General features: G+C 39.2%; 1 protein-coding gene across 1 annotated transcript; it reads left to right on the top strand.

The window, feature by feature from the left end:
• The first annotated feature begins 1,234 nt into the window (after positions 1-1,234).
• On the top strand, positions 1,235-17,685 carry lmbr1l (limb development membrane protein 1-like). Its single transcript, XM_032574581.1, has 17 exons — positions 1,235-1,434; positions 8,101-8,185; positions 10,425-10,458; positions 10,771-10,910; positions 11,310-11,413; positions 11,613-11,736; positions 11,824-11,892; positions 11,979-12,043; positions 12,403-12,475; positions 12,570-12,656; positions 12,770-12,846; positions 12,939-13,016; positions 13,111-13,184; positions 14,050-14,140; positions 14,234-14,300; positions 14,856-15,017; positions 16,026-17,685. Exons 1-17 carry the CDS (start codon positions 1,372-1,374, stop codon positions 16,109-16,111), a joined length of 1,479 nt encoding a protein of 492 aa, XP_032430472.1. The 5' UTR covers positions 1,235-1,371; the 3' UTR covers positions 16,112-17,685.
• The last annotated feature ends 513 nt before the right edge of the window (positions 17,686-18,198 follow it).

The following is an 18,198-nucleotide window of genomic DNA, read 5'->3' as shown; positions in this document are numbered from 1 at the left end:
ACATTCTACAAATCAAGAATAATATCATTATGCATGTTGCTTCTATTGTAAGGCTCTGGTGTGCAGAAAAGCATAGGTTTTCTGCTGCATTGTTCCCTTGTTTTACTCACACAAACAATGATCTTGGTGTTTTCTATGTATACTCTGAAGTCAGAGTTTCTGACAAATGTCCCTGAAGTCCAAATTCTGACTGGGAAAGCTCTCCAATAAGCCTCATTTTGCCTTCCACACAATATCTAATATGAGTCGACTCCCATGCATATGAAATGTATTGAAAGAAGCTGATCTAAACAATTAAATCTGTGGCATCCATGCTGCACAATATTTATTTGAAATCATATTCATTTTAGAGTTTGAAGTGAAATATGGAAAACACATGTTGTTATCAGTGTATACATATTTTAGTAGTAGCATCACAACAATTGATAAACCCACTGGTTTTCATTTTCTGGCTTGCAACCTGGAGGGGGAGGCTTAATTTCTAGATCTGAGTTCCGACGTCCGAGACACATCAAAGACATTCATTCAATTTGGTTCAGTTTAATTTAATCCAATAATATGTCATTGATCCCAATATAAAATTTGATGATTGAATAATTTTTTTTATTATTCAGGGTTCTTTTGCAACACAGCCTGTCCTTAATCAGATTTGAAGAAGTCTATCACTGAAGACTGTCTATTGTTAGATTGTTGGGTTGCAAAGAAGATGCCTATGGTTCTCTATGGTGTTTTTCGTTTCAGAGAGATTTCTTCATAGCACCATCAGCTCTAGAAACTCCAGAACAACTCCCAGAACTGAGGCAGCCTTATTTATAAGGTTACTCATTATCCTAGTCTTATAAGAAAAAGCATGTATGGATGAATGTAATGAAGAAGATGCTTTAAAGTTTATGGGGGTTTTATAACAGTAACAAATGTCATATGGGGTGTGCAAAATTCCAAACACAAAAAAAATAAATGTTAAGCAGATTTCCTCTACCTATTATGGTGTAAATAATTATGATACATAAATTAGTTCTTTTCAATTCAAATATCATCTTACTACTAGATATGTGCTCATTTTTTTTGCTACTTAGTAAAAATGCACAGAACTTCTGTAACCCAAAACACAACCTCCGTAAGTTTAGTTCTGATTGGCAGCTGCCTTGACCAATCAATGGGATCCATTCTGCTGCTAAGCCCCGCCCCTGCGCGTCCCACCCCGCCCCGTTTTGATCAGAGTAGCCTGTATCCGATTTTTACAACTCAGCGCTTCTAACCAACTGTTTCATCCGTTGCTGACTTGCGACGATGCGCCCGGTTCAACATTTTTGATCAAACTGGCCCTCTGAGCGGCTCCGGGGCTCAGGGCAGTGGCATGGTTTGTAGAGGATGGAAACGGACGAAGTGTCGATTAGGGAGCAACTTTTCCACAACCGCGTCCGAGAGACGATAGTAAGTAAAGCTGGGCTAAAAGTGAAGCAACCGTTGGTTGACGAGTTAAAGGGGGGGGGTTCGTCACAGACAATATAGCGTGCTGTCTTTACACATGCAAAAGGTCACGTTGTTAAAATGTTTGTGTTATTTATCTCTCTAAATTACATTTGTTAAACCTGATTTTTTTTTCTTTCTTTTTTTAGTCACGTTACAAGACAAATGCAGCCATAGTAGTATTGCATTATTGTCTGTTTTTAGCCCTGTGTGTATAATTTTCTGTAACTATTCTGCCTGCTCTTGTGTCTGACTCGGCTATGTTTAAAACCACACCTCATGCTTGAACTTCAGACTTTGCAGCTCGTTCTGTTCAGTTACAGCAAGGCAGAGAACTTTAACCCGATCTAAAACATTCAGGTCTCCCGCGACAGATCCAATCCTGAAAGCTGAGGTGTTGTCGATACACCAGTTTATCAATAAGGACAATGTTGAACTTGCAGTTTTGCTCAAGTTTGTTCATTTCTGTCAGGCACTTTGCGTCCCAAGATATGAAGGGATGAGCAAAACCTGTGCAGTTACGATCAGACAAAGACGTATGACCATTATATAATGTTACAGAAAGAAAATAGCAACAGGTAATCTCTTTGGAGATTATCTCAGCATTTATGGATGTATTAATTAACTTTGATGATAACTTTGTGCTTGTCATGAATAATCTGAATGTCTGAATGATTAATAGCAGAAAAAGCCAAATCAAAAATTTTTAATGGCCTGATATGGCATATTATTTGATCAAAATTTAGTAGTGATGCATAGAAATACATCAAGGATTTGTTTCTCATAACCATTTTCCCTAAAGCAGCTGACTTTTCCAAATCCAGGATGTCCTATAAGAGGTTGATTGTTCAAAACCATTAAACAGAGCAACTTTGCTGCAATATATTCATCTTTCCAGGTATTTACTGAAGTCCACTCATGGTCATTATCTGACATGTATTTGTGAAAAAAAAAGAATTAGAAGAAAAGCAAAGTTTCATCTGAAAATTCTTCTTAAATGACTCCAAGTCTCCTGGTACATTCATTGATCAAAATATCATGTGTTTCAACTCATGCTCAGAATTATTAAGGTGAAGTTGACTGTAGTAACACTTAAAATGCTGAGAAATGCATTGGTCTACCACTTAAGTTATTTCTTAGCAATTCAAGTGTTGCCGATGTCTCCACCTTATCAGATCTTTGACCCGATCCGTGGACCCTGAGAGTTAACGAAGTTGTGCCAGAAATTCTTTGGATTCAACCTCAGAATTGTAAAATTCCAATTATCAGCCAGTGGTTTTGCACAAAAGCTGTACAACATATTGAATCACAGTTGTTATCACAACAACTTTAAAGAATGTTTTTAAATCTTAGATTGATCTTAATCAGTATTATTATCCTGGTTTTCAGCAACAACATATTTTTCTGAGATGTTGCACCTTCGGCTCCAACTAATTTAGGGTTTTTTTTTTCTTGCACTGTTAAAATGGACAAGAACCGAAAGCTTCTATTTTTTTATAGAAGCTAAAATCATATCATTTATGATTTTTAGTTCAAATTCTATCAAATAATATCACATTTTTTTACGCCTTAATTTCTAAATTGGGCTAACTTTGTAACCCATATATGTTTTGTTTTTTGGGGGGTTTTTTTAAGCAAACATAAACTTTAAACCAGATTTTCAAATCACAACATTTAAACTCTCTTGGTCTTCATTCTACTTAGGACTGGCCTGAGATATTTACACTATGGAGAAATTTGGGGCATTTGTCAATAAAATGCAAAGTATTGATGGAAAGTGACATGCGACACAAAGCAGTTCATGTCTATAGTTGTACTCGTTTTTAATCACCTCTTTGTTTGCTGCTTCAGATTGTCAGTGACCTTTTCCCCTCAGGACCTAATGCTATTAGCTGCAGGCGAGCCGTGAGTGTCTAGCACATCACTTTCTGACAGTGCACCCTCTCATGACAGTCAGCTGTCCCAGCGCCTAGTGACACTAAGACAAGTCCAAGTGACAAGCTATTTATGACAGTCACTTGAAATTATAAAGATATGTTACATTGGCCAACATTTGCACTTTCCTGGAGAAGTCTGCAACACTCGGGAGAAGTTAAATAATAATAATAAAAAATAATATTATTCCAAGTTATTAAAGTCTCATCTGCAAGTTGTGTAATTTCATAGAGTAGCAACAAAACATTTGTAAAAGATTGACTTCCAGTCCTGGCTTAGATGGACATACGGTGGTATGGGAAACTGGTTCTGAGGTCTGACAATTCACAGTGAGACATTCTGTGTAGAAAGGATGCATGCGACCTCCTTTAGGTTGAGAGGAGAGGTACAGTCTGGCCTTTGTTGCAAAAACAAAAATATAAATTAGTGATGGTAATTTTATGCGGGTGGATTAGCACATGTCACGAGAGTAACTTTAAAGGGAACATTCATGAGAAGGCTATAAATGCTGAATCAGCTCAAATGCGATTATTTGAGAACGCTACATAGTATTGCAAGATGTTATCAAGACATGTATTGCTGTTTTGGATTTCATATTATAACTTAAAAATATAGGAGACCCTCTTTCTTTCTTTGTGAAACATTTTGATTGTTTTTTTATTTTTTTATTATTGACAAATTCTCCATAAATTAAATTTACTTAGAAAACAGGCAGCTGTCAAATATCTGTTTCACTGACTAGTAACTTCAGACATTTTAGTTACAGTATTTTCCTGATTTCCCCTATACGTTTTTTCGATGGTTTCACATTTTAGTACATTTTCTTATTTTTTTCCACTGAAAGTAACACTTAAAAATAATCTTTAAAAAAACAATCTAACCAAACAGCCTGACATATGTAATTTATTTGATAGATTTTAACCTAGGTACCGTATTTATCGTTTATGCAGATTTTTTTTTTTTTTAAATGTCTGCTTTTCTTTCAGAAAATTAACAAATTGGCATAGTATTACTACTGTAAATATGCCTCTAAATGGGTTTCTCCCTTTTGAACATTTTCCAACACACTTTTGATGGTTACGTCCTGTTGAAATGTAACATTGCAACTCAACAAGCGGCCTAGTATGCATGCTGCACACCAGTGTTCAGGTTAAAATAATAATAGAAAACAAAATCCTTGGGAAAATGTTGTTGCTGCCAAATATCTGTCTCCACTCTATCATTGTAAATCACCCAGACTAATAACATCTGGCAAATTTATGCATAACTGACATGGAAAAAGAACAGCCTGTATTTGAGGATGTGCTGTGCTGAGAGCCCATGCTTTAGCCTGCATCCTGAGCCAGGAAGGATCGATGTCTGGCTGGGTAAAAGGTCAAGGCAGAATCCTGCAGGTCAGAAATAGGATGCCCTAGAACAATGTGAGTGAACGGTCCAGGGAATATTTGGAAATATTGGAAGTGAATGGTTTATTTCTAAAGTAGATGGTTGCACAGAATCTGCCAGAAGCCTCTGGGAAGTGATGTGTAATGGATGACCATGTAAGACTGTGGCACAAACAAAATAAAGTAAAAATTATTAGAAGTTTGTATTTTAATCTGTCCTTATTGACAATTAGCTTTACTAACTAAACATCAGTTTGCGTGTTTTTCCTCAAGAACCCAGATTCTTACCTTAACTCTTAGATTTACGAAAGGCAACCCTAACCCTGTTCCTAACTGACTGAGGTTGAAAGCTCAAAAGAAAAAAAATTAAGCAACTTTCTGTAACATGTGCAGCTTTCCTGTTCTCTGCAGCAGCCTGCTCAACTTCACGAGGCAAAACGACCACCACTCCTAGATTTATCCTACCAAAATCTAGGACTGAGTTGTAGCACCTGACTTCTCTCATAACAAATACTGTTGCCTTATTGCAGCTTTTGCACTTCACCCAACTTTTTTTTCTTAAACACTTCAGTTATACTGGAAAATCCAACATTAATTCTTTTTGCCAACTTCCTCCTCGCCTAAAAGTGTTGTTGACAAGATCTAGCGCTTCAGTATGGTGCATTTACTATCGGAAAAGAATTTCATTTCTAGTTTCCATCTTGCAGGTCACCTTTTGGGGACAACACACTGAAATTTGTCCTACTAATATTTCCAGCTAATATTTCTGCATCTCTAGAAAAGTAAAAATTCACAACTTTTACCACAACTTAGTATTATTAAACAGGGTTATGTTACCTTTTGGAGCCTGTTTAATAAATATGCAATGAATTTTCAGGGTTGCTAGTCAAATCTAACTGTAATGTGACTCATTGGAAGTTTTAGTCTGACACTCTTTTGGCTATGAAGATTTTTCGTATTTTCTTCAAAGGTTTTCAAGTTTGATCCTAAATGATCAAAATCATTTGGCAGATAATCACAAAAGCAGAGGAAGTAGATGATCCTGTACTGATATTGATTATGAAAAGGTCATGCTCTGATACACTCCCCTCCCTGCTAAAAACCTTAAAACTGTCTTCAAGGTGGCTTCTGTCCCTTGACACCAAAGAAAGATGTGTGTTCTCACCAACATGGGCTGAAAAGGTTTTATTCTACCTGTCTTATTTCTAACCTAACACCCATCCTTTGTTCCCTGCTTTTCCTTATTGTCGGATTAGCCTCTCGCCAAATTAGGCTGCATTATTGAAGAATTTTCAGCCGGAGCGGATTAGTTGTTGTATAGGGTGCTTTGTTGTTGATATGCAGTTTGTTTGTTGCCACCCATTATTCCTGCTTATGACGAGAAATTTCCAATATTTCTCAAAAGAAGAACGCTGATAGCTAAATTCAGTTTGCTTTATTCTCAGCTTTTCTCCAGCAAGAAAGAACACTCAGGAAGAAGCTGATTTATTCATTTGTTGTTGATCCAGATGAACTGGATCAACTGTCCCTGTGGGATAAGTGACTATTTTTCACAGAAATTGTACCCGCCACTTTGGAACACCTGTTCTATTGCATGTTAACACTGAATCAGCCAATCACATGAGAGTAATTTAATAGATTTATGTATCCATTTGTGATGAATGCAACTCACTGAACTTTATGAGGAGCATCAGTAGGAAAAGGAAACTGGATTTTTAGCAAGTTTAAACATGCCATGGTTGTTAGTGCAAGTCTGGCGTGCGACTATTTCTGAAAATCCTGCTCTAAGACCGAGTTTGTAGTGTATGCCATGCACAACCATCGCTCAGGTTTCTAGATAATGCTCTGAAAAAGAGAAAATATGTTGTGAGTCACAGCTGTGTGCCAAAAGAGAATGGACAGACATGGTTAGAGGTGATTACTAGATATTACAACCAAGGTATACCAAATAAAATCTGAATGCACGAGACACCAAAGCTGGAAGCAGATGGACTACAGCAGCAAAATGTCCCCTGCCTTGCGTCAATGTTTATAATGGCGAAGGCTGTTGTTGGTGTGGCTTCGCCCCGCAGAATAAAACGGAATCATAGTGACCTCAAGCAGGTTTCTTCAACGGTGTTTTCTATACTCTATTGGCCTCTGCATTCACCAGATCTCAGTTCAATAGTGGAGCTTTTGGTATGTGGTTGAATGTGACATTCCCATCAAAGATGTGCAGCTGGTAAAATCCGTAACAAATGCATGAAGCATTCCTGTTGATTTGAACCAAATATGTGATGAATTTTTCTGGCGTATTGAACCGTTCACCACGAGGTCTAGCAATGTGCACCCAATAAGATTGCTGGTGAATGTATATCATGAGCTTTTCATATAGAGTACCAGATCTAATATTACCACCATGTGGGCTTTATTCTTCACATTTATGTTGAAGTATCTTATCTTACCTAGGAGAGCATATCTGTGTTTTTTTGCTGTTATTACCCTATGGGTAAATATGTAAATCCCGTTTTGCATGTTGAACTCCTTTTTGGCACCTGTTTAGAAATGTCATCATATTGCAACATTACTTCCTTTTTCAATTTGCCCAGCATGTTTGTTCGTAGATTACATGTGGCTCCTTAAAGCTGTGGTGAGGAATAAAAAATAAAAATTGTGGGGACAAATCAAACAGCAAAAATCAAAGTAGCATGTTACAATGCATAAATAATAAATTAGTCCTGTGTAGTCAGTTGGTTGTTGGGGATTAAAAGCCTCTTCTGCTGTCATTTTGTAACTTTTAAAGGCTTGAAAATTTGATTAGAACTTGTAATTAATTGAAACTTTATACAAGTGTGAGGGCTTTAGCAGACCCTAAGACCCTAGTGTTTGACGTGTTGGAAATTTGCCAGACGACAGATTGCTGGTTTAACCTAAATTTGAATGAATGTAACATCAGCTGATGACCTTTACTCTCTGCAATAGGGGGCAGGGTGGACTGTTTCTCACTGGTTTTAACCCATCTGTCTCCCTAAGTCCCTCTAATCCAAGTAAAGGGGAACTATCCCTTTTGAGCACTGGAACCCCATTTTCTTTGAGTAATCTTTATGTAAGACAAAACAGTTCATGTTTTCAGCTTTTGCCACCCCGTCTCTTGTTTCCATCTCCCCCGTCTTGTGATTTACATCTTACTTCAATGCCTGAGCAAAACTAAATGGTTAAAAACGGGTAGATGTCTTGAGCCGCAGCTGTTCTGACAGATTACTGGGGGTACATTTTCTGTCTTCAAACTCGTGCAGAAAAGACTAAGTTCCTTTTTGTTTCTCTCGTGCAGATCTGTGTCCTCTTGTTTACGTGCCTTTACATGGTGTGCTACCTCATCCTCACACACTTCAAAAAGACTGCCGAGTTTATCACAGGTGAGTTCGACAGTTTCTGGATGTGAGTATGTATTAAAGAGAGCTCTGTGAGTTGGCTTTCAATCAACAGTTCACTGAGAACTGCCTTGAGGAAAACGAACAATGTTGACATGCATACTGATTACACTGAAGTTTTGGAATTTCTTTCCACTGAGTGTGTTGGCAACACGTTTTCATGCTTGCATAAATCCTACTCAGAAACTCGCAGTTTGAGTAAAGAGTTTGTTTTGTTTTTCTGTTCTGCTTTTATAGTTGTTTATTGTTTTGTTCATTGCCCTTTCCTTTCTTCGCATGTATGCACATTTAACAAAGTTTGCCCGTTTCTTTTAGGACCCTCACTAACGTCACACTCTGAGCTTTGATTTGAAAAGCCTGGAGATATTGTTGAGGAGACGTTTGCTCGGTGTGCAGCAAGCTGTTTAAAAAGACGGCGGAGTGGTAACAGAATGCTACAAGATAAAGTTGAAACCTTAAACTCGTACAAACTTTCTGGCAGGGACAAATGAGTGTCACCATGAGGCTAAGAAGAAGACACATGTACTGCGAGATGACAGTAAATGCGTCGGCACAACTATTGTGTGCTCAGGCATATTTGGAAGCTCTCTTGTGCTCTGTTGAGCTGATTAACATTCGCTCAATCCAATAAAATGTGAGTCCATTGGAAGCAGATGTGGATTTTTCTTCAGTTCTCCACTGTGGCTGGGCTGCACCCTAGTAGATGGTCATTTCTTCTGCACGTTTTTATTCACATTCTGTGCATCGGTCTCCTTCTGCTGAAGTTTGTGCATCAACAACAAGAGCACAGTTCTGCCCTGCAGCTATGTGACAGTTGTGCAATCCCACAGTGCAGAGAATTATATGACACCCAGAACTGGTTCTTGCTCCTTGGGTTTTACTTTGCAACAGAACGTCAGTGACAGCATTGCCAAAAGGACACATTATCACATACCTGACTAAGAGTAGCACTTAATTCGTTTCAGGTGCACAATAAAAGGTGTGGAGTTTTTGTTTTTTTCTGCTTGTTATTTATAGTTGTAGCCAAATGTTTAAGGTTGACAGAATTTTGTTCTTCACAAATTGTGTTGCTTCAGTGTTGCAAGAGGTTTTTTCCTCAGGTGTTTCCATGGTTTTCTGATGTTCAGTAAGAAGCATTTCAGTTTCAGAGGTTTTGTGAGATAAACACTTACTGACCACTCTATTAGATACACTTTGCTAGAATCAAGTTGTTTCTCTCTTTTGCCCCCAGAACCTGCTTGATTGTTTGTAGTGCAGGTAAAAGGGGAAAAAAAGTATGTCTGCAGTTTCTGAAATACTCAGACCGCTACATTCTCTCAAAGTCACTTAAATCTCTTGTTTTTGCCATTCTGGTTCTAAATTTGAATTTAAAATATGATTAGTTAATTTTGCGGTTTGTTTTAGCAAGCAATTGGACAGATGTACCCAGTAATGAGTGTGCATCAAATTCATGTCAACCTTTCGTTTTCAAGATGACCTCAGAGTCTTGATGTGACTTGGGGGAGTTTTCTTGCTTACGAGTCTGGAACTTGGAGTTTTGATCCCAGTCACTTGGTTTTCACTTTCACCTTGGGACTTTTTGGATTGATCCTGAATTGTTTGGTAAAGTGACTCCTAAAGGGTTGAGTCGCAACTTGTCTCAGGATTCTTTACTGCCTGGAGGGCAATTCTCATGGGAGCATTCATCATTTCTTTGCTCTGGAGTGGATAGTGGATAGTGGCCAAAATTTAAGAAAATTTGATTTTATTTACTGTTAATCACACTTCATGGTATCACTTTTCACAGCAATCAAGACTCAATTCCAATTGAAGAATGAGGCTGTACAGTTCTTAAACGATGAGATCTCTGTAATCTTAAACCTTTTGGATGTGACTGTACCTTGGTTCTTTTTGCATACGTTAAACCAAATGTTCATTCTGAACATTTGGTCCAGAATGAACAAAATGTTCCAAACAGGCCTGACCCCTGGTCACACCCTCTCTGAGCTCAGGGAGAGGTTTGCTTTCTTCAGCGTTTTGTGTGCAGTGCATGCTCGCATGCTGCTTCAGGAATTTTTTAAGCCATCATATAAAGTGTTTGATTAAAAACTTCTTGTTCTGTTTTTTTTTCTCTTCTCTCTTAAACTCCTAGTTTCAAAAAGTCATATCGGAGAAATGTAGGGAAAAGAAGTTCCGTTTTGAAAAAAACACAACTTGGTTTTTTTTTTTTCTTTCTTTCTTTCAGATGATATCGAAGATGCTACCGTCAACAAAATTGCGTAAGTGCAAACTTCTAATGATTAACTGGACAGCAGCTACGTTGACTGTCACTTTGGATGATTGCACAGGTAGCAGTGACTGGGACATGATTGGCGGCCAGAGGTCTTTCTTTTGATTTATCGCCTTGTTACATGGTTGCCTGTGTGTTTATTGCTTTTGGCAGTGAACATCCAACATCGTTGTCACTCTGTACTCTGCACCTTCATTTTGGATGTTTGTATTGTGTTTAGTTTGGCTTTACGGAGACTGCTTTTGCTAGGCTGAGGCGAAACACAAACACTCATGACTTATCTTACTGTTCCTCCTCCCAGGCTCTGGCTGTGCACGTTCACCCTCTCTGTCGCAGTGTGCGCCGTGCTGCTTCTCCCCATCTCCATCCTGTCAAACGAGGTTCTGCTCACCTTCCCACACAGCTACTACATGGAGTGGCTCAATGGCTCTCTTATCCACGGTATGTCTCACTGTTTTTGTTCGTCCGTCCCATTGAAAATAATTAAGAACAGTCGGGCATCACAGTGCTACAGGATCAGTAATAACATTCACATCAATACTCGACTGGCCTGTGGCCCAGCAGATAATTAGCAATGCACACTGTAAGCTCAAAGCTGTTCAGTCCACCCTGAGCAGCTGTGTAAAGTCAATGTGAGCTGTGTGTTTTCTGCTTTTTTGAAATTCTGTTTTAAATATTTCACATTGTCAGTGGAATGGAGCCTATCCACTCTTTCAGTACGATGCCACATAGTGGTTGATGGAGGGAACTACTAAAATGTTTCATTACAGTCGTAATTACTGATGAATGTTAACACACACGCACAAAATCTTTAACAATGATCTGTTTCTCTCTTGTCAGGGTTATGGAACCTAGTGTTTTTGTTCTCCAACTTGTCCCTCGTCTTCCTCATGCCTTTTGCGTATTTCTTCACCGAGTCAGAGGGGTTCGCTGGATCCAAAAAGGTAGTTTATTTTTTGACCTGTTGACCTTCCCTCTTTCCTCTCACCCTCCATTGTCTATATTTCTTTCTTGTGTCCTACCTTATTTACTAAGACTGTGCAATTTTTTTTACACCTTAAATGTCTAAGAGCCCATTAGAAACCTGATTTCAAAATGAGCTTCTCTCAAACTGATCTCCAAACAACTCGTGTTTCTGTGTAGGGAGTAATGGCGCGAGTGTATGAAGCTGTTGTCCTGCTGATCTTGCTTGCGCTTCTTGTGCTGGGTATTGTGTGGGTGGCATCAGCTCTCCTCCATGACAACGTTGCCCGACAGAGCCTCTACGGTGAGTCATTCTCATCATACTCTTATATTCCTCATGGGCTTCACTGGAAGTGTTGCTAATTGTTATTCCCCCCTCTTCAAACTGCAGACCTGTGGGAGTATTACCTGCCATACCTGTACTCTGGGATCTCTCTGTTTGGAGTGCTGCTGCTTCTGCGTTAGTATACGTTGAGCACAAATGCCAGACATATTGAGACAGAGTTGTGTCACTCCTGTGTACTAATTTGTGTCTTCCCTTTTCAGTGTGCACCCCGTTTGGCTTGTCTCGAATGTTCAGTGTTACGGGTAGCCTGCTTGTGAAACCTCGGGTAAGTCGAGCCTCTCCGCAAAAATCAAAACCCGAACCACATACCTTGGTTCTGTCAGGTCTTTAAAAACCTTTTTGCTCTCTATAGAGAACAAAGTATACATAAAGCAGGGTCTACAGTATGCATTATTTGTTAACTTGTGCTTAACTGAAGCTCTTGCTATAGTTGAGCACAATGTTTTCTAATCAGGAAGTACGGTTTACCATGGCCAGTTTTCAGAAACGTTTGACATAATTTTATTTTGATGTATTATATTTCTCTACTTTGAATAGATGCGCAATAAAATTTAGAGTATTATTTCAGAAAATTACATGAACAGATTCTGATGTCCCACCCTAATTGACCGTTCTGTGTTTCAGCTTCTGGAGGACATAGAAGACACTTTGAGCTGTACCGTGTTTGAAGAAGATTCGCTCTTCAGGAAGCTGAATTGTAAGTCTCTTGACTGTGATCACTACCCTGCTTCATTTCCCCGTGGCTTGACTCTTAAAAGATTATTTTCTCCTTCTTGCATGTCTGATTGAAGGTGGCAGTCCATCGTGTTGGGTCAAGTTGAACATGGAGGCCATGAGAAAAGAGTACCTAGCAGTTCAGAGCAGGCGTGTCGCCCTGGGTGAGGCTGACGAAGCTTTCTGTCTGCAGAGTTTCTCCCACAGCATCAACATCACACTGTTTTTTTTTTTTTATTGTTTTTTTTGTTTTTTTTCCTTTTTGTTTCCCCCAAAGAAATGCGGAGGAAGGCGTCACCATGGCAACGAAACTTGGGCTATCCTCTGGCGATGCTTATCCTGCTTGCACTGACGGTATGTACAAAGAACAGCGCTGGATTCACGAGTTCTACAGTCACTCCTCGTTTTGTGACCTCTTCATGACGGGTTGCTGCGTGTGTCTCCAGGTGATGTGTGTGCTGATGGTCTGTTTCAATGTGTTGGAGCTGCTGCTGGATGAGACAGCCATGCCCAGAGGAATGGAGGTCGGGGTTCTCCTTTGAAGGCACCAGAAACATTTCCTGTTTTGTTGGAAGCGTACAGTCGGCGGCTTACAGTGAGGATTGTTATGTTTTGTAGGACCCTCACCTGGGAATGGCCTCCTTCTCCATGTTCGGCTCTCTGGGAGCTGCAGTTCAGGTGGTCCTCATCCTGTATCCTTTCAACACAACCAGCGAGCTGTGGTGTGCTCAGCTTTGTAGTGAACTTTCTCGTAACACATTTGAAATAAAAAAAAACAGGTCAATTGTTATCGTATTGATGGTAGGGCTCCAAATAATATATATTTTTTTTTATTAATTATTTTATCGATTATTCTAATCAGACTTTTAAATATAGGCACATTCAGCAGAATTTTGATTTAACCACATTAGCTTTTTTTTGTGCAAAGTATTATAAATACATTCAAATATGCAAATAAACAAATAATTTCATTGATTTTTAAGAAAATATAATAAAAGAAATTAGAAATGTTGTTGCCTTAATTCCAAAAACATAGTACACTTGAATATTTATAGTAAAGGATGCACCTGCAGCTAACATACTGTATCAATCTGTTGATTTATTTTATTTTTTTTTACATTAATGATAGCAAAAGGTGCTTAAAAATAGTTTTTCTCTCTTTTTTTGCAGATTATGAACCAGGTGAATCTAAAAATGCCACCCGAGGAGTTCTGGGTAGAACAGAAGGTTATTCATCTTAAATGCAAAATGTGCATATTCTTTGTACAGTTTTGGCTTAATTGTTGCTCTGTGTTGTTGTTTCAGTAAATGGCCATTTTCAGAGTCTGCATACTCCAGTTAACAATTAACCGATTACTAAATTAGTTGACGATTTATCAATTTACCACTATTAATTAAATTAATCATTTCAGTCCTAAATGATTAAATTGTTGCCGCAAACTGATTTCTTTTTTTCAGTTGATGCATGCATTAAGATTTATTCTTGGAACAACACATTGAGAACTAGTCACCAGGTTTCTCACACATTTTCACCGTAGTCCTTAAAGTAAATTGCAGCTACCTGATGGTGTCCTCAGTTGTGGGTTTTTACAGCTCTCCGCTCTTCTGTGGCCTCCTCCCTCGCATGAAAGACACTAACCTCACACAGGTAAACGGCTTTATGTGTCTGAATTTAACAGGGAAACTGAAGATGTTTTACCGTTTCCTGGCTGTCATCTCTGAAAATGTATGCTCCTTTCAGATCATTGCAAACTGTGTTTCGCTGCTAATTCTGAGCTCTGCACTGCCGGTGTTTTCACGCACACTTGGTAAGAACATACATATATACAAATATATATTTTTTTAATGACACTCTTGATGTTTGAATGTGCGGTTAATGTGGCTCTAAAACATTTCGTCTGAGTCCTCCCTCTTAAGGAAAAAATGGGTTAAAATGAATGTGTCGTCTCGTCCTGTTACCATGGAAATACTGATTGCTTGAATGTGAAACTCACATTAGGGTTGCAACATTGGAAGACAATATATTTTCTTTTTCAAGCAGATAATAGGGAGCCTTATATCAGCAGTGTTTGGTGTAGTTTTCCATTTTTACATGTTTAACATTTTTACTGTATGTCAGGTGGGATTGCCATTTTTTTCTATTTGCTGAATGTCTGAATAAGGGGAGAAAGAGCTTCCTTTTTATTTATTTTTTTTAGGCAATTCTTTTAAGAAATTGCAAAAATAATCAATTTACTTGCAGTTTTAACAATGACCACAAGAGTGCACATGTATTTCATGATTCCTAGCTCTGCAGCCGAGCCTGTTGGTGTAACTTTTTTTTTTTTTTTTTTTTTTTTTTTACCTCTGCTCCTTTTCTGTAGGGATCACCCGTTTCGATTTGCTGGGAGACTTTGGTCGATATAACTGGCTTGGAAACTTCTACGTGGTCTTCCTGTACAACATGATGTTTGCTGGTCTCACCTCCGCCTCCCTTACAAAGACAGTCACCTGGGCGGTGCGGAGGGAGCTCATCCGTGCCTTTGGTTAGTCTGTGTCTGCTTTAAATCCTTACGTACAGTGGGATTCTTTTTATTTGCATCGCATGTATACCAAAAGCTCTCGTTTTGACTCCTCTGACCAGAGCTTAATTTCTATGCTTCTGCTGTGTTCCTTACATGGCTTGTGGCAGATTCTCCAACCTAAGCTCTAGGTCTCTGCAGCTCTTCCAAGGTTGCCAGCTGCTTCCCTGGCTAATTATCTCCTTGCTTTGCTATCTGTCAGCTTAGGTTGAGGATCATGTCTCGGTAGATTAGCAGGTGGCATCCAAATTTTTTAAAATTTTGGATGATTGGTCGAAGGATGCTTTGTGTCATTTTCAAAGGATTTTCAGGTATCAGGGCCACCGAGTGCAATTCCATACCAAGCTTTTTAGATTTTTATTTGTAATATAGGTAGAAAATCAGTAGAAAACGATTTATCAGTTTACATCAGCTTCATAATTTTGCATACAATCCCAATGAGGATATGTGGAAAAAGTGGTCAAAGCAGTTTTGCAAAGCTCTGACTTTACATCTGTTTTATCGTCTATTTTGTGGGGAGGAGGGGTCTGTACTCCACTCTGCTTGCTGCACTTTAATAGCTACACCATAAGCTCCCCACCTTTGGCCCCATTTCCCGATGGGCTGGTCTCTCTTCCTCAGATAGAAAGAATACAATTCTTTCAGGAAATTGTAAAGGGACAAGAGGAGAGTCGGGTCCATTGGGGACCTTCAGGCACACCGCCCTAGACCCCTTCCATTATACACACACACACCATCGAAATCTCCACCCAACACAAATAAGCAGTCGGAGCATGGGCACGTCAAATCTACACACGCGATCCCCTTCCTCGCCGTGGAGATAGCATCTGAGCAGCACAGGAGTTCTGCTGCAGTTTTCCATTGCCTCCCGAATTACTTTTGTTCTGCGAATTCTAGATCTTAATTTTGCTCAGCTTTGCTAATTTAATCCTGCTTTAATAGGAGTGGCCATTCTTTTTCTTTTTCTCGCAGGACTCGACAGGCTGCCAATAACTGTGTCACGGTCTACCATTCCTTTTAAACTCCTCCTGGCCAGTGGGCTGTCTAAAATCCAGTGACCTTTTTTTTTTTTTATTTATTTATTTTTTACCACTCCTAAGCACTGGCTAGTCTAACCTTTAAAGGCAGAACCACTTTGTGAACCAGTGATTCAAGCCTCCTCCTGGCCGTTGGACAGCAGAGCCTTCCCTCTTTAAAAGGACGGGCAAAGACGAGCCTCTCCGTTCTTTACCCAGCGGGAACACAGCATCTTGGTGTGTTTTCATGAGCGACGCGTCCCGATCGAGAACTGTGCTGCTAAGTGACTGCAAGTTGAGCATTCAGTCCAAGTCATCTTATACAAGACTGCGTTGCACTGCGTTGGACAGCGCTGGACAGCGAAGAAAGGATGGAAGCCATATTGGGAGTACTGCCTTTCTGAACAATAAAGTCAGCAGTATTTTTTTTTTTGTGAAGTGAAGCTGTGTCATGAATCCATCTCCCCCCTTCAGGGTTTTCTTGGTACTCCAGTCAATTCCTTGCACGTTACACAACCTCTGTGAAATTGGGACTCTTCTTTTGTGTGGGTCTGGTTTTCTAACAGGGTTTTTACTGTAAATAAGTAAGAGGTTGTTTTGTTGGAGGAAAAGAAACTTTGTTGTTGTATGTATGTCAACCTAGAGGTTACACAGGGAATTTGTGTGTGTGTGTTTTGCTGGTTTTCCAGGCAAATGGGAGCACTTTGTGAGTGTGGCCAGAATTGTACTATTGTGGGGAAGAAAAGACAAGAAATGTGTCTTAAACTTTTCTTGTTTAAGAAACAAGCGACAATTTTTCTAATTGTTCTAATGTAAACTGTTCTAATGTAACAGTTTACATTAGAACAGTTTAATGTAAACTGTTCTAGTGAGGAATTGCTGCCTTTACCAATCAAACTGTGGATCATTAAGAATCTGTGTGGGATTGTGCAATATTTTATACATAAAAGCACACTTTGAAACTTTACCAAAAGTCATTTTAGAACCTATTTGTTTATTTTTTTAATTTTGTTTTTGTGTTTGTTTGTTTTTTTTTGTTGTTCTTTTATGTTATAATTTTTAGAATCCTATTTTCTTAATGTTTTTTAATAAAGAAACCAAATGTCACCCTCAGGGCTTTCATTGTTTTCCAGAATGGTGCAAAATTCCATAATCTCAGCATTATGTCATCATCTGCTGCGTGTTGGTGATCCTGTGTCGCTGCTTTTGCGCCTGCATCATCAGCAGCTTGTTTTCTGTTGGTGTGACCAGCAGGGGGCAGTGCATCTCAAACGCAAAAACAAGTTTTGTTGGAGATTGTCCTCTTCTATGTGTCCCAACGTTATGTACACGAACCACTACGTTTACCCACCGATGTTGTTCAGGGAATGTTCATTCTTGCTTCTGAAACAGAAGGTGTCTAATGTTTTCTATTTATAGGTATTTGGGTTTTATACGTCACGTTTTAGTCATTGCTCCATAACTGTGAGGTGATGTATGAGCAAATATTTAAAGTGATACTGCAACTTTAAAAAAAAGTGTTTACTTTAGAGGCCTCTGGTTTGGCATTCCACTTTTTTTCATGTTTTACAGTGTTATGAGCGTAAAGCAATAAAAAGGAAAATCTTTTGATTTTTTATCTTTTTTGTGTCCCTTTTGGAAACACATCAATATGCCTTTTTACTGTAAGCCATGCCTTTGATGCCGTTACATTTTAAGAAGTGTATCAACGCTGTGAGCAATCTGCTGCGGCTCGTACTGTGTGTGGGTGTGTGTGTGTGCCCTCCACCCTTTTGTTGCACTTCTTTAATCAGCAGCAGAAGAAAGCCATATTTTGGCCCCGTCTGTCAGCATTGTCCACCCACGACGCCGCTGTGGCCGTGGCCCACGCTTTCCCCGCTCTGATGCAAGCGCCAGATAAAAACCCTTCAAATCAAGAGAGGGGACATTCACTCGCATTAACTCCTCGTCATCCTCCTCTTCCTCCTCCTTTCGTCCTTTCCTCTTCCTTGCCTTTTGTTCATTTCCCGTCCTCCCGTTTTTTTCTTCTTCTTGAAGTCTGTTCAAGTCAAGCAAACCCAAAGTCTGATTAATTTCTCCCCTCCTTTCTTTTTTCTTTGTTTGCATTTGTTTTCTTTTGTTGGGTGCTT

This window comes from Xiphophorus hellerii, chromosome 1 (assembly GCF_003331165.1).
Source record: "Xiphophorus hellerii strain 12219 chromosome 1, Xiphophorus_hellerii-4.1, whole genome shotgun sequence".
NCBI lineage: Eukaryota > Metazoa > Chordata > Actinopteri > Cyprinodontiformes > Poeciliidae > Xiphophorus > Xiphophorus hellerii.
The sequence above is the reverse complement of the archived record's forward strand: the minus strand, read 5'-3'. Positions and strand labels throughout refer to the sequence as shown.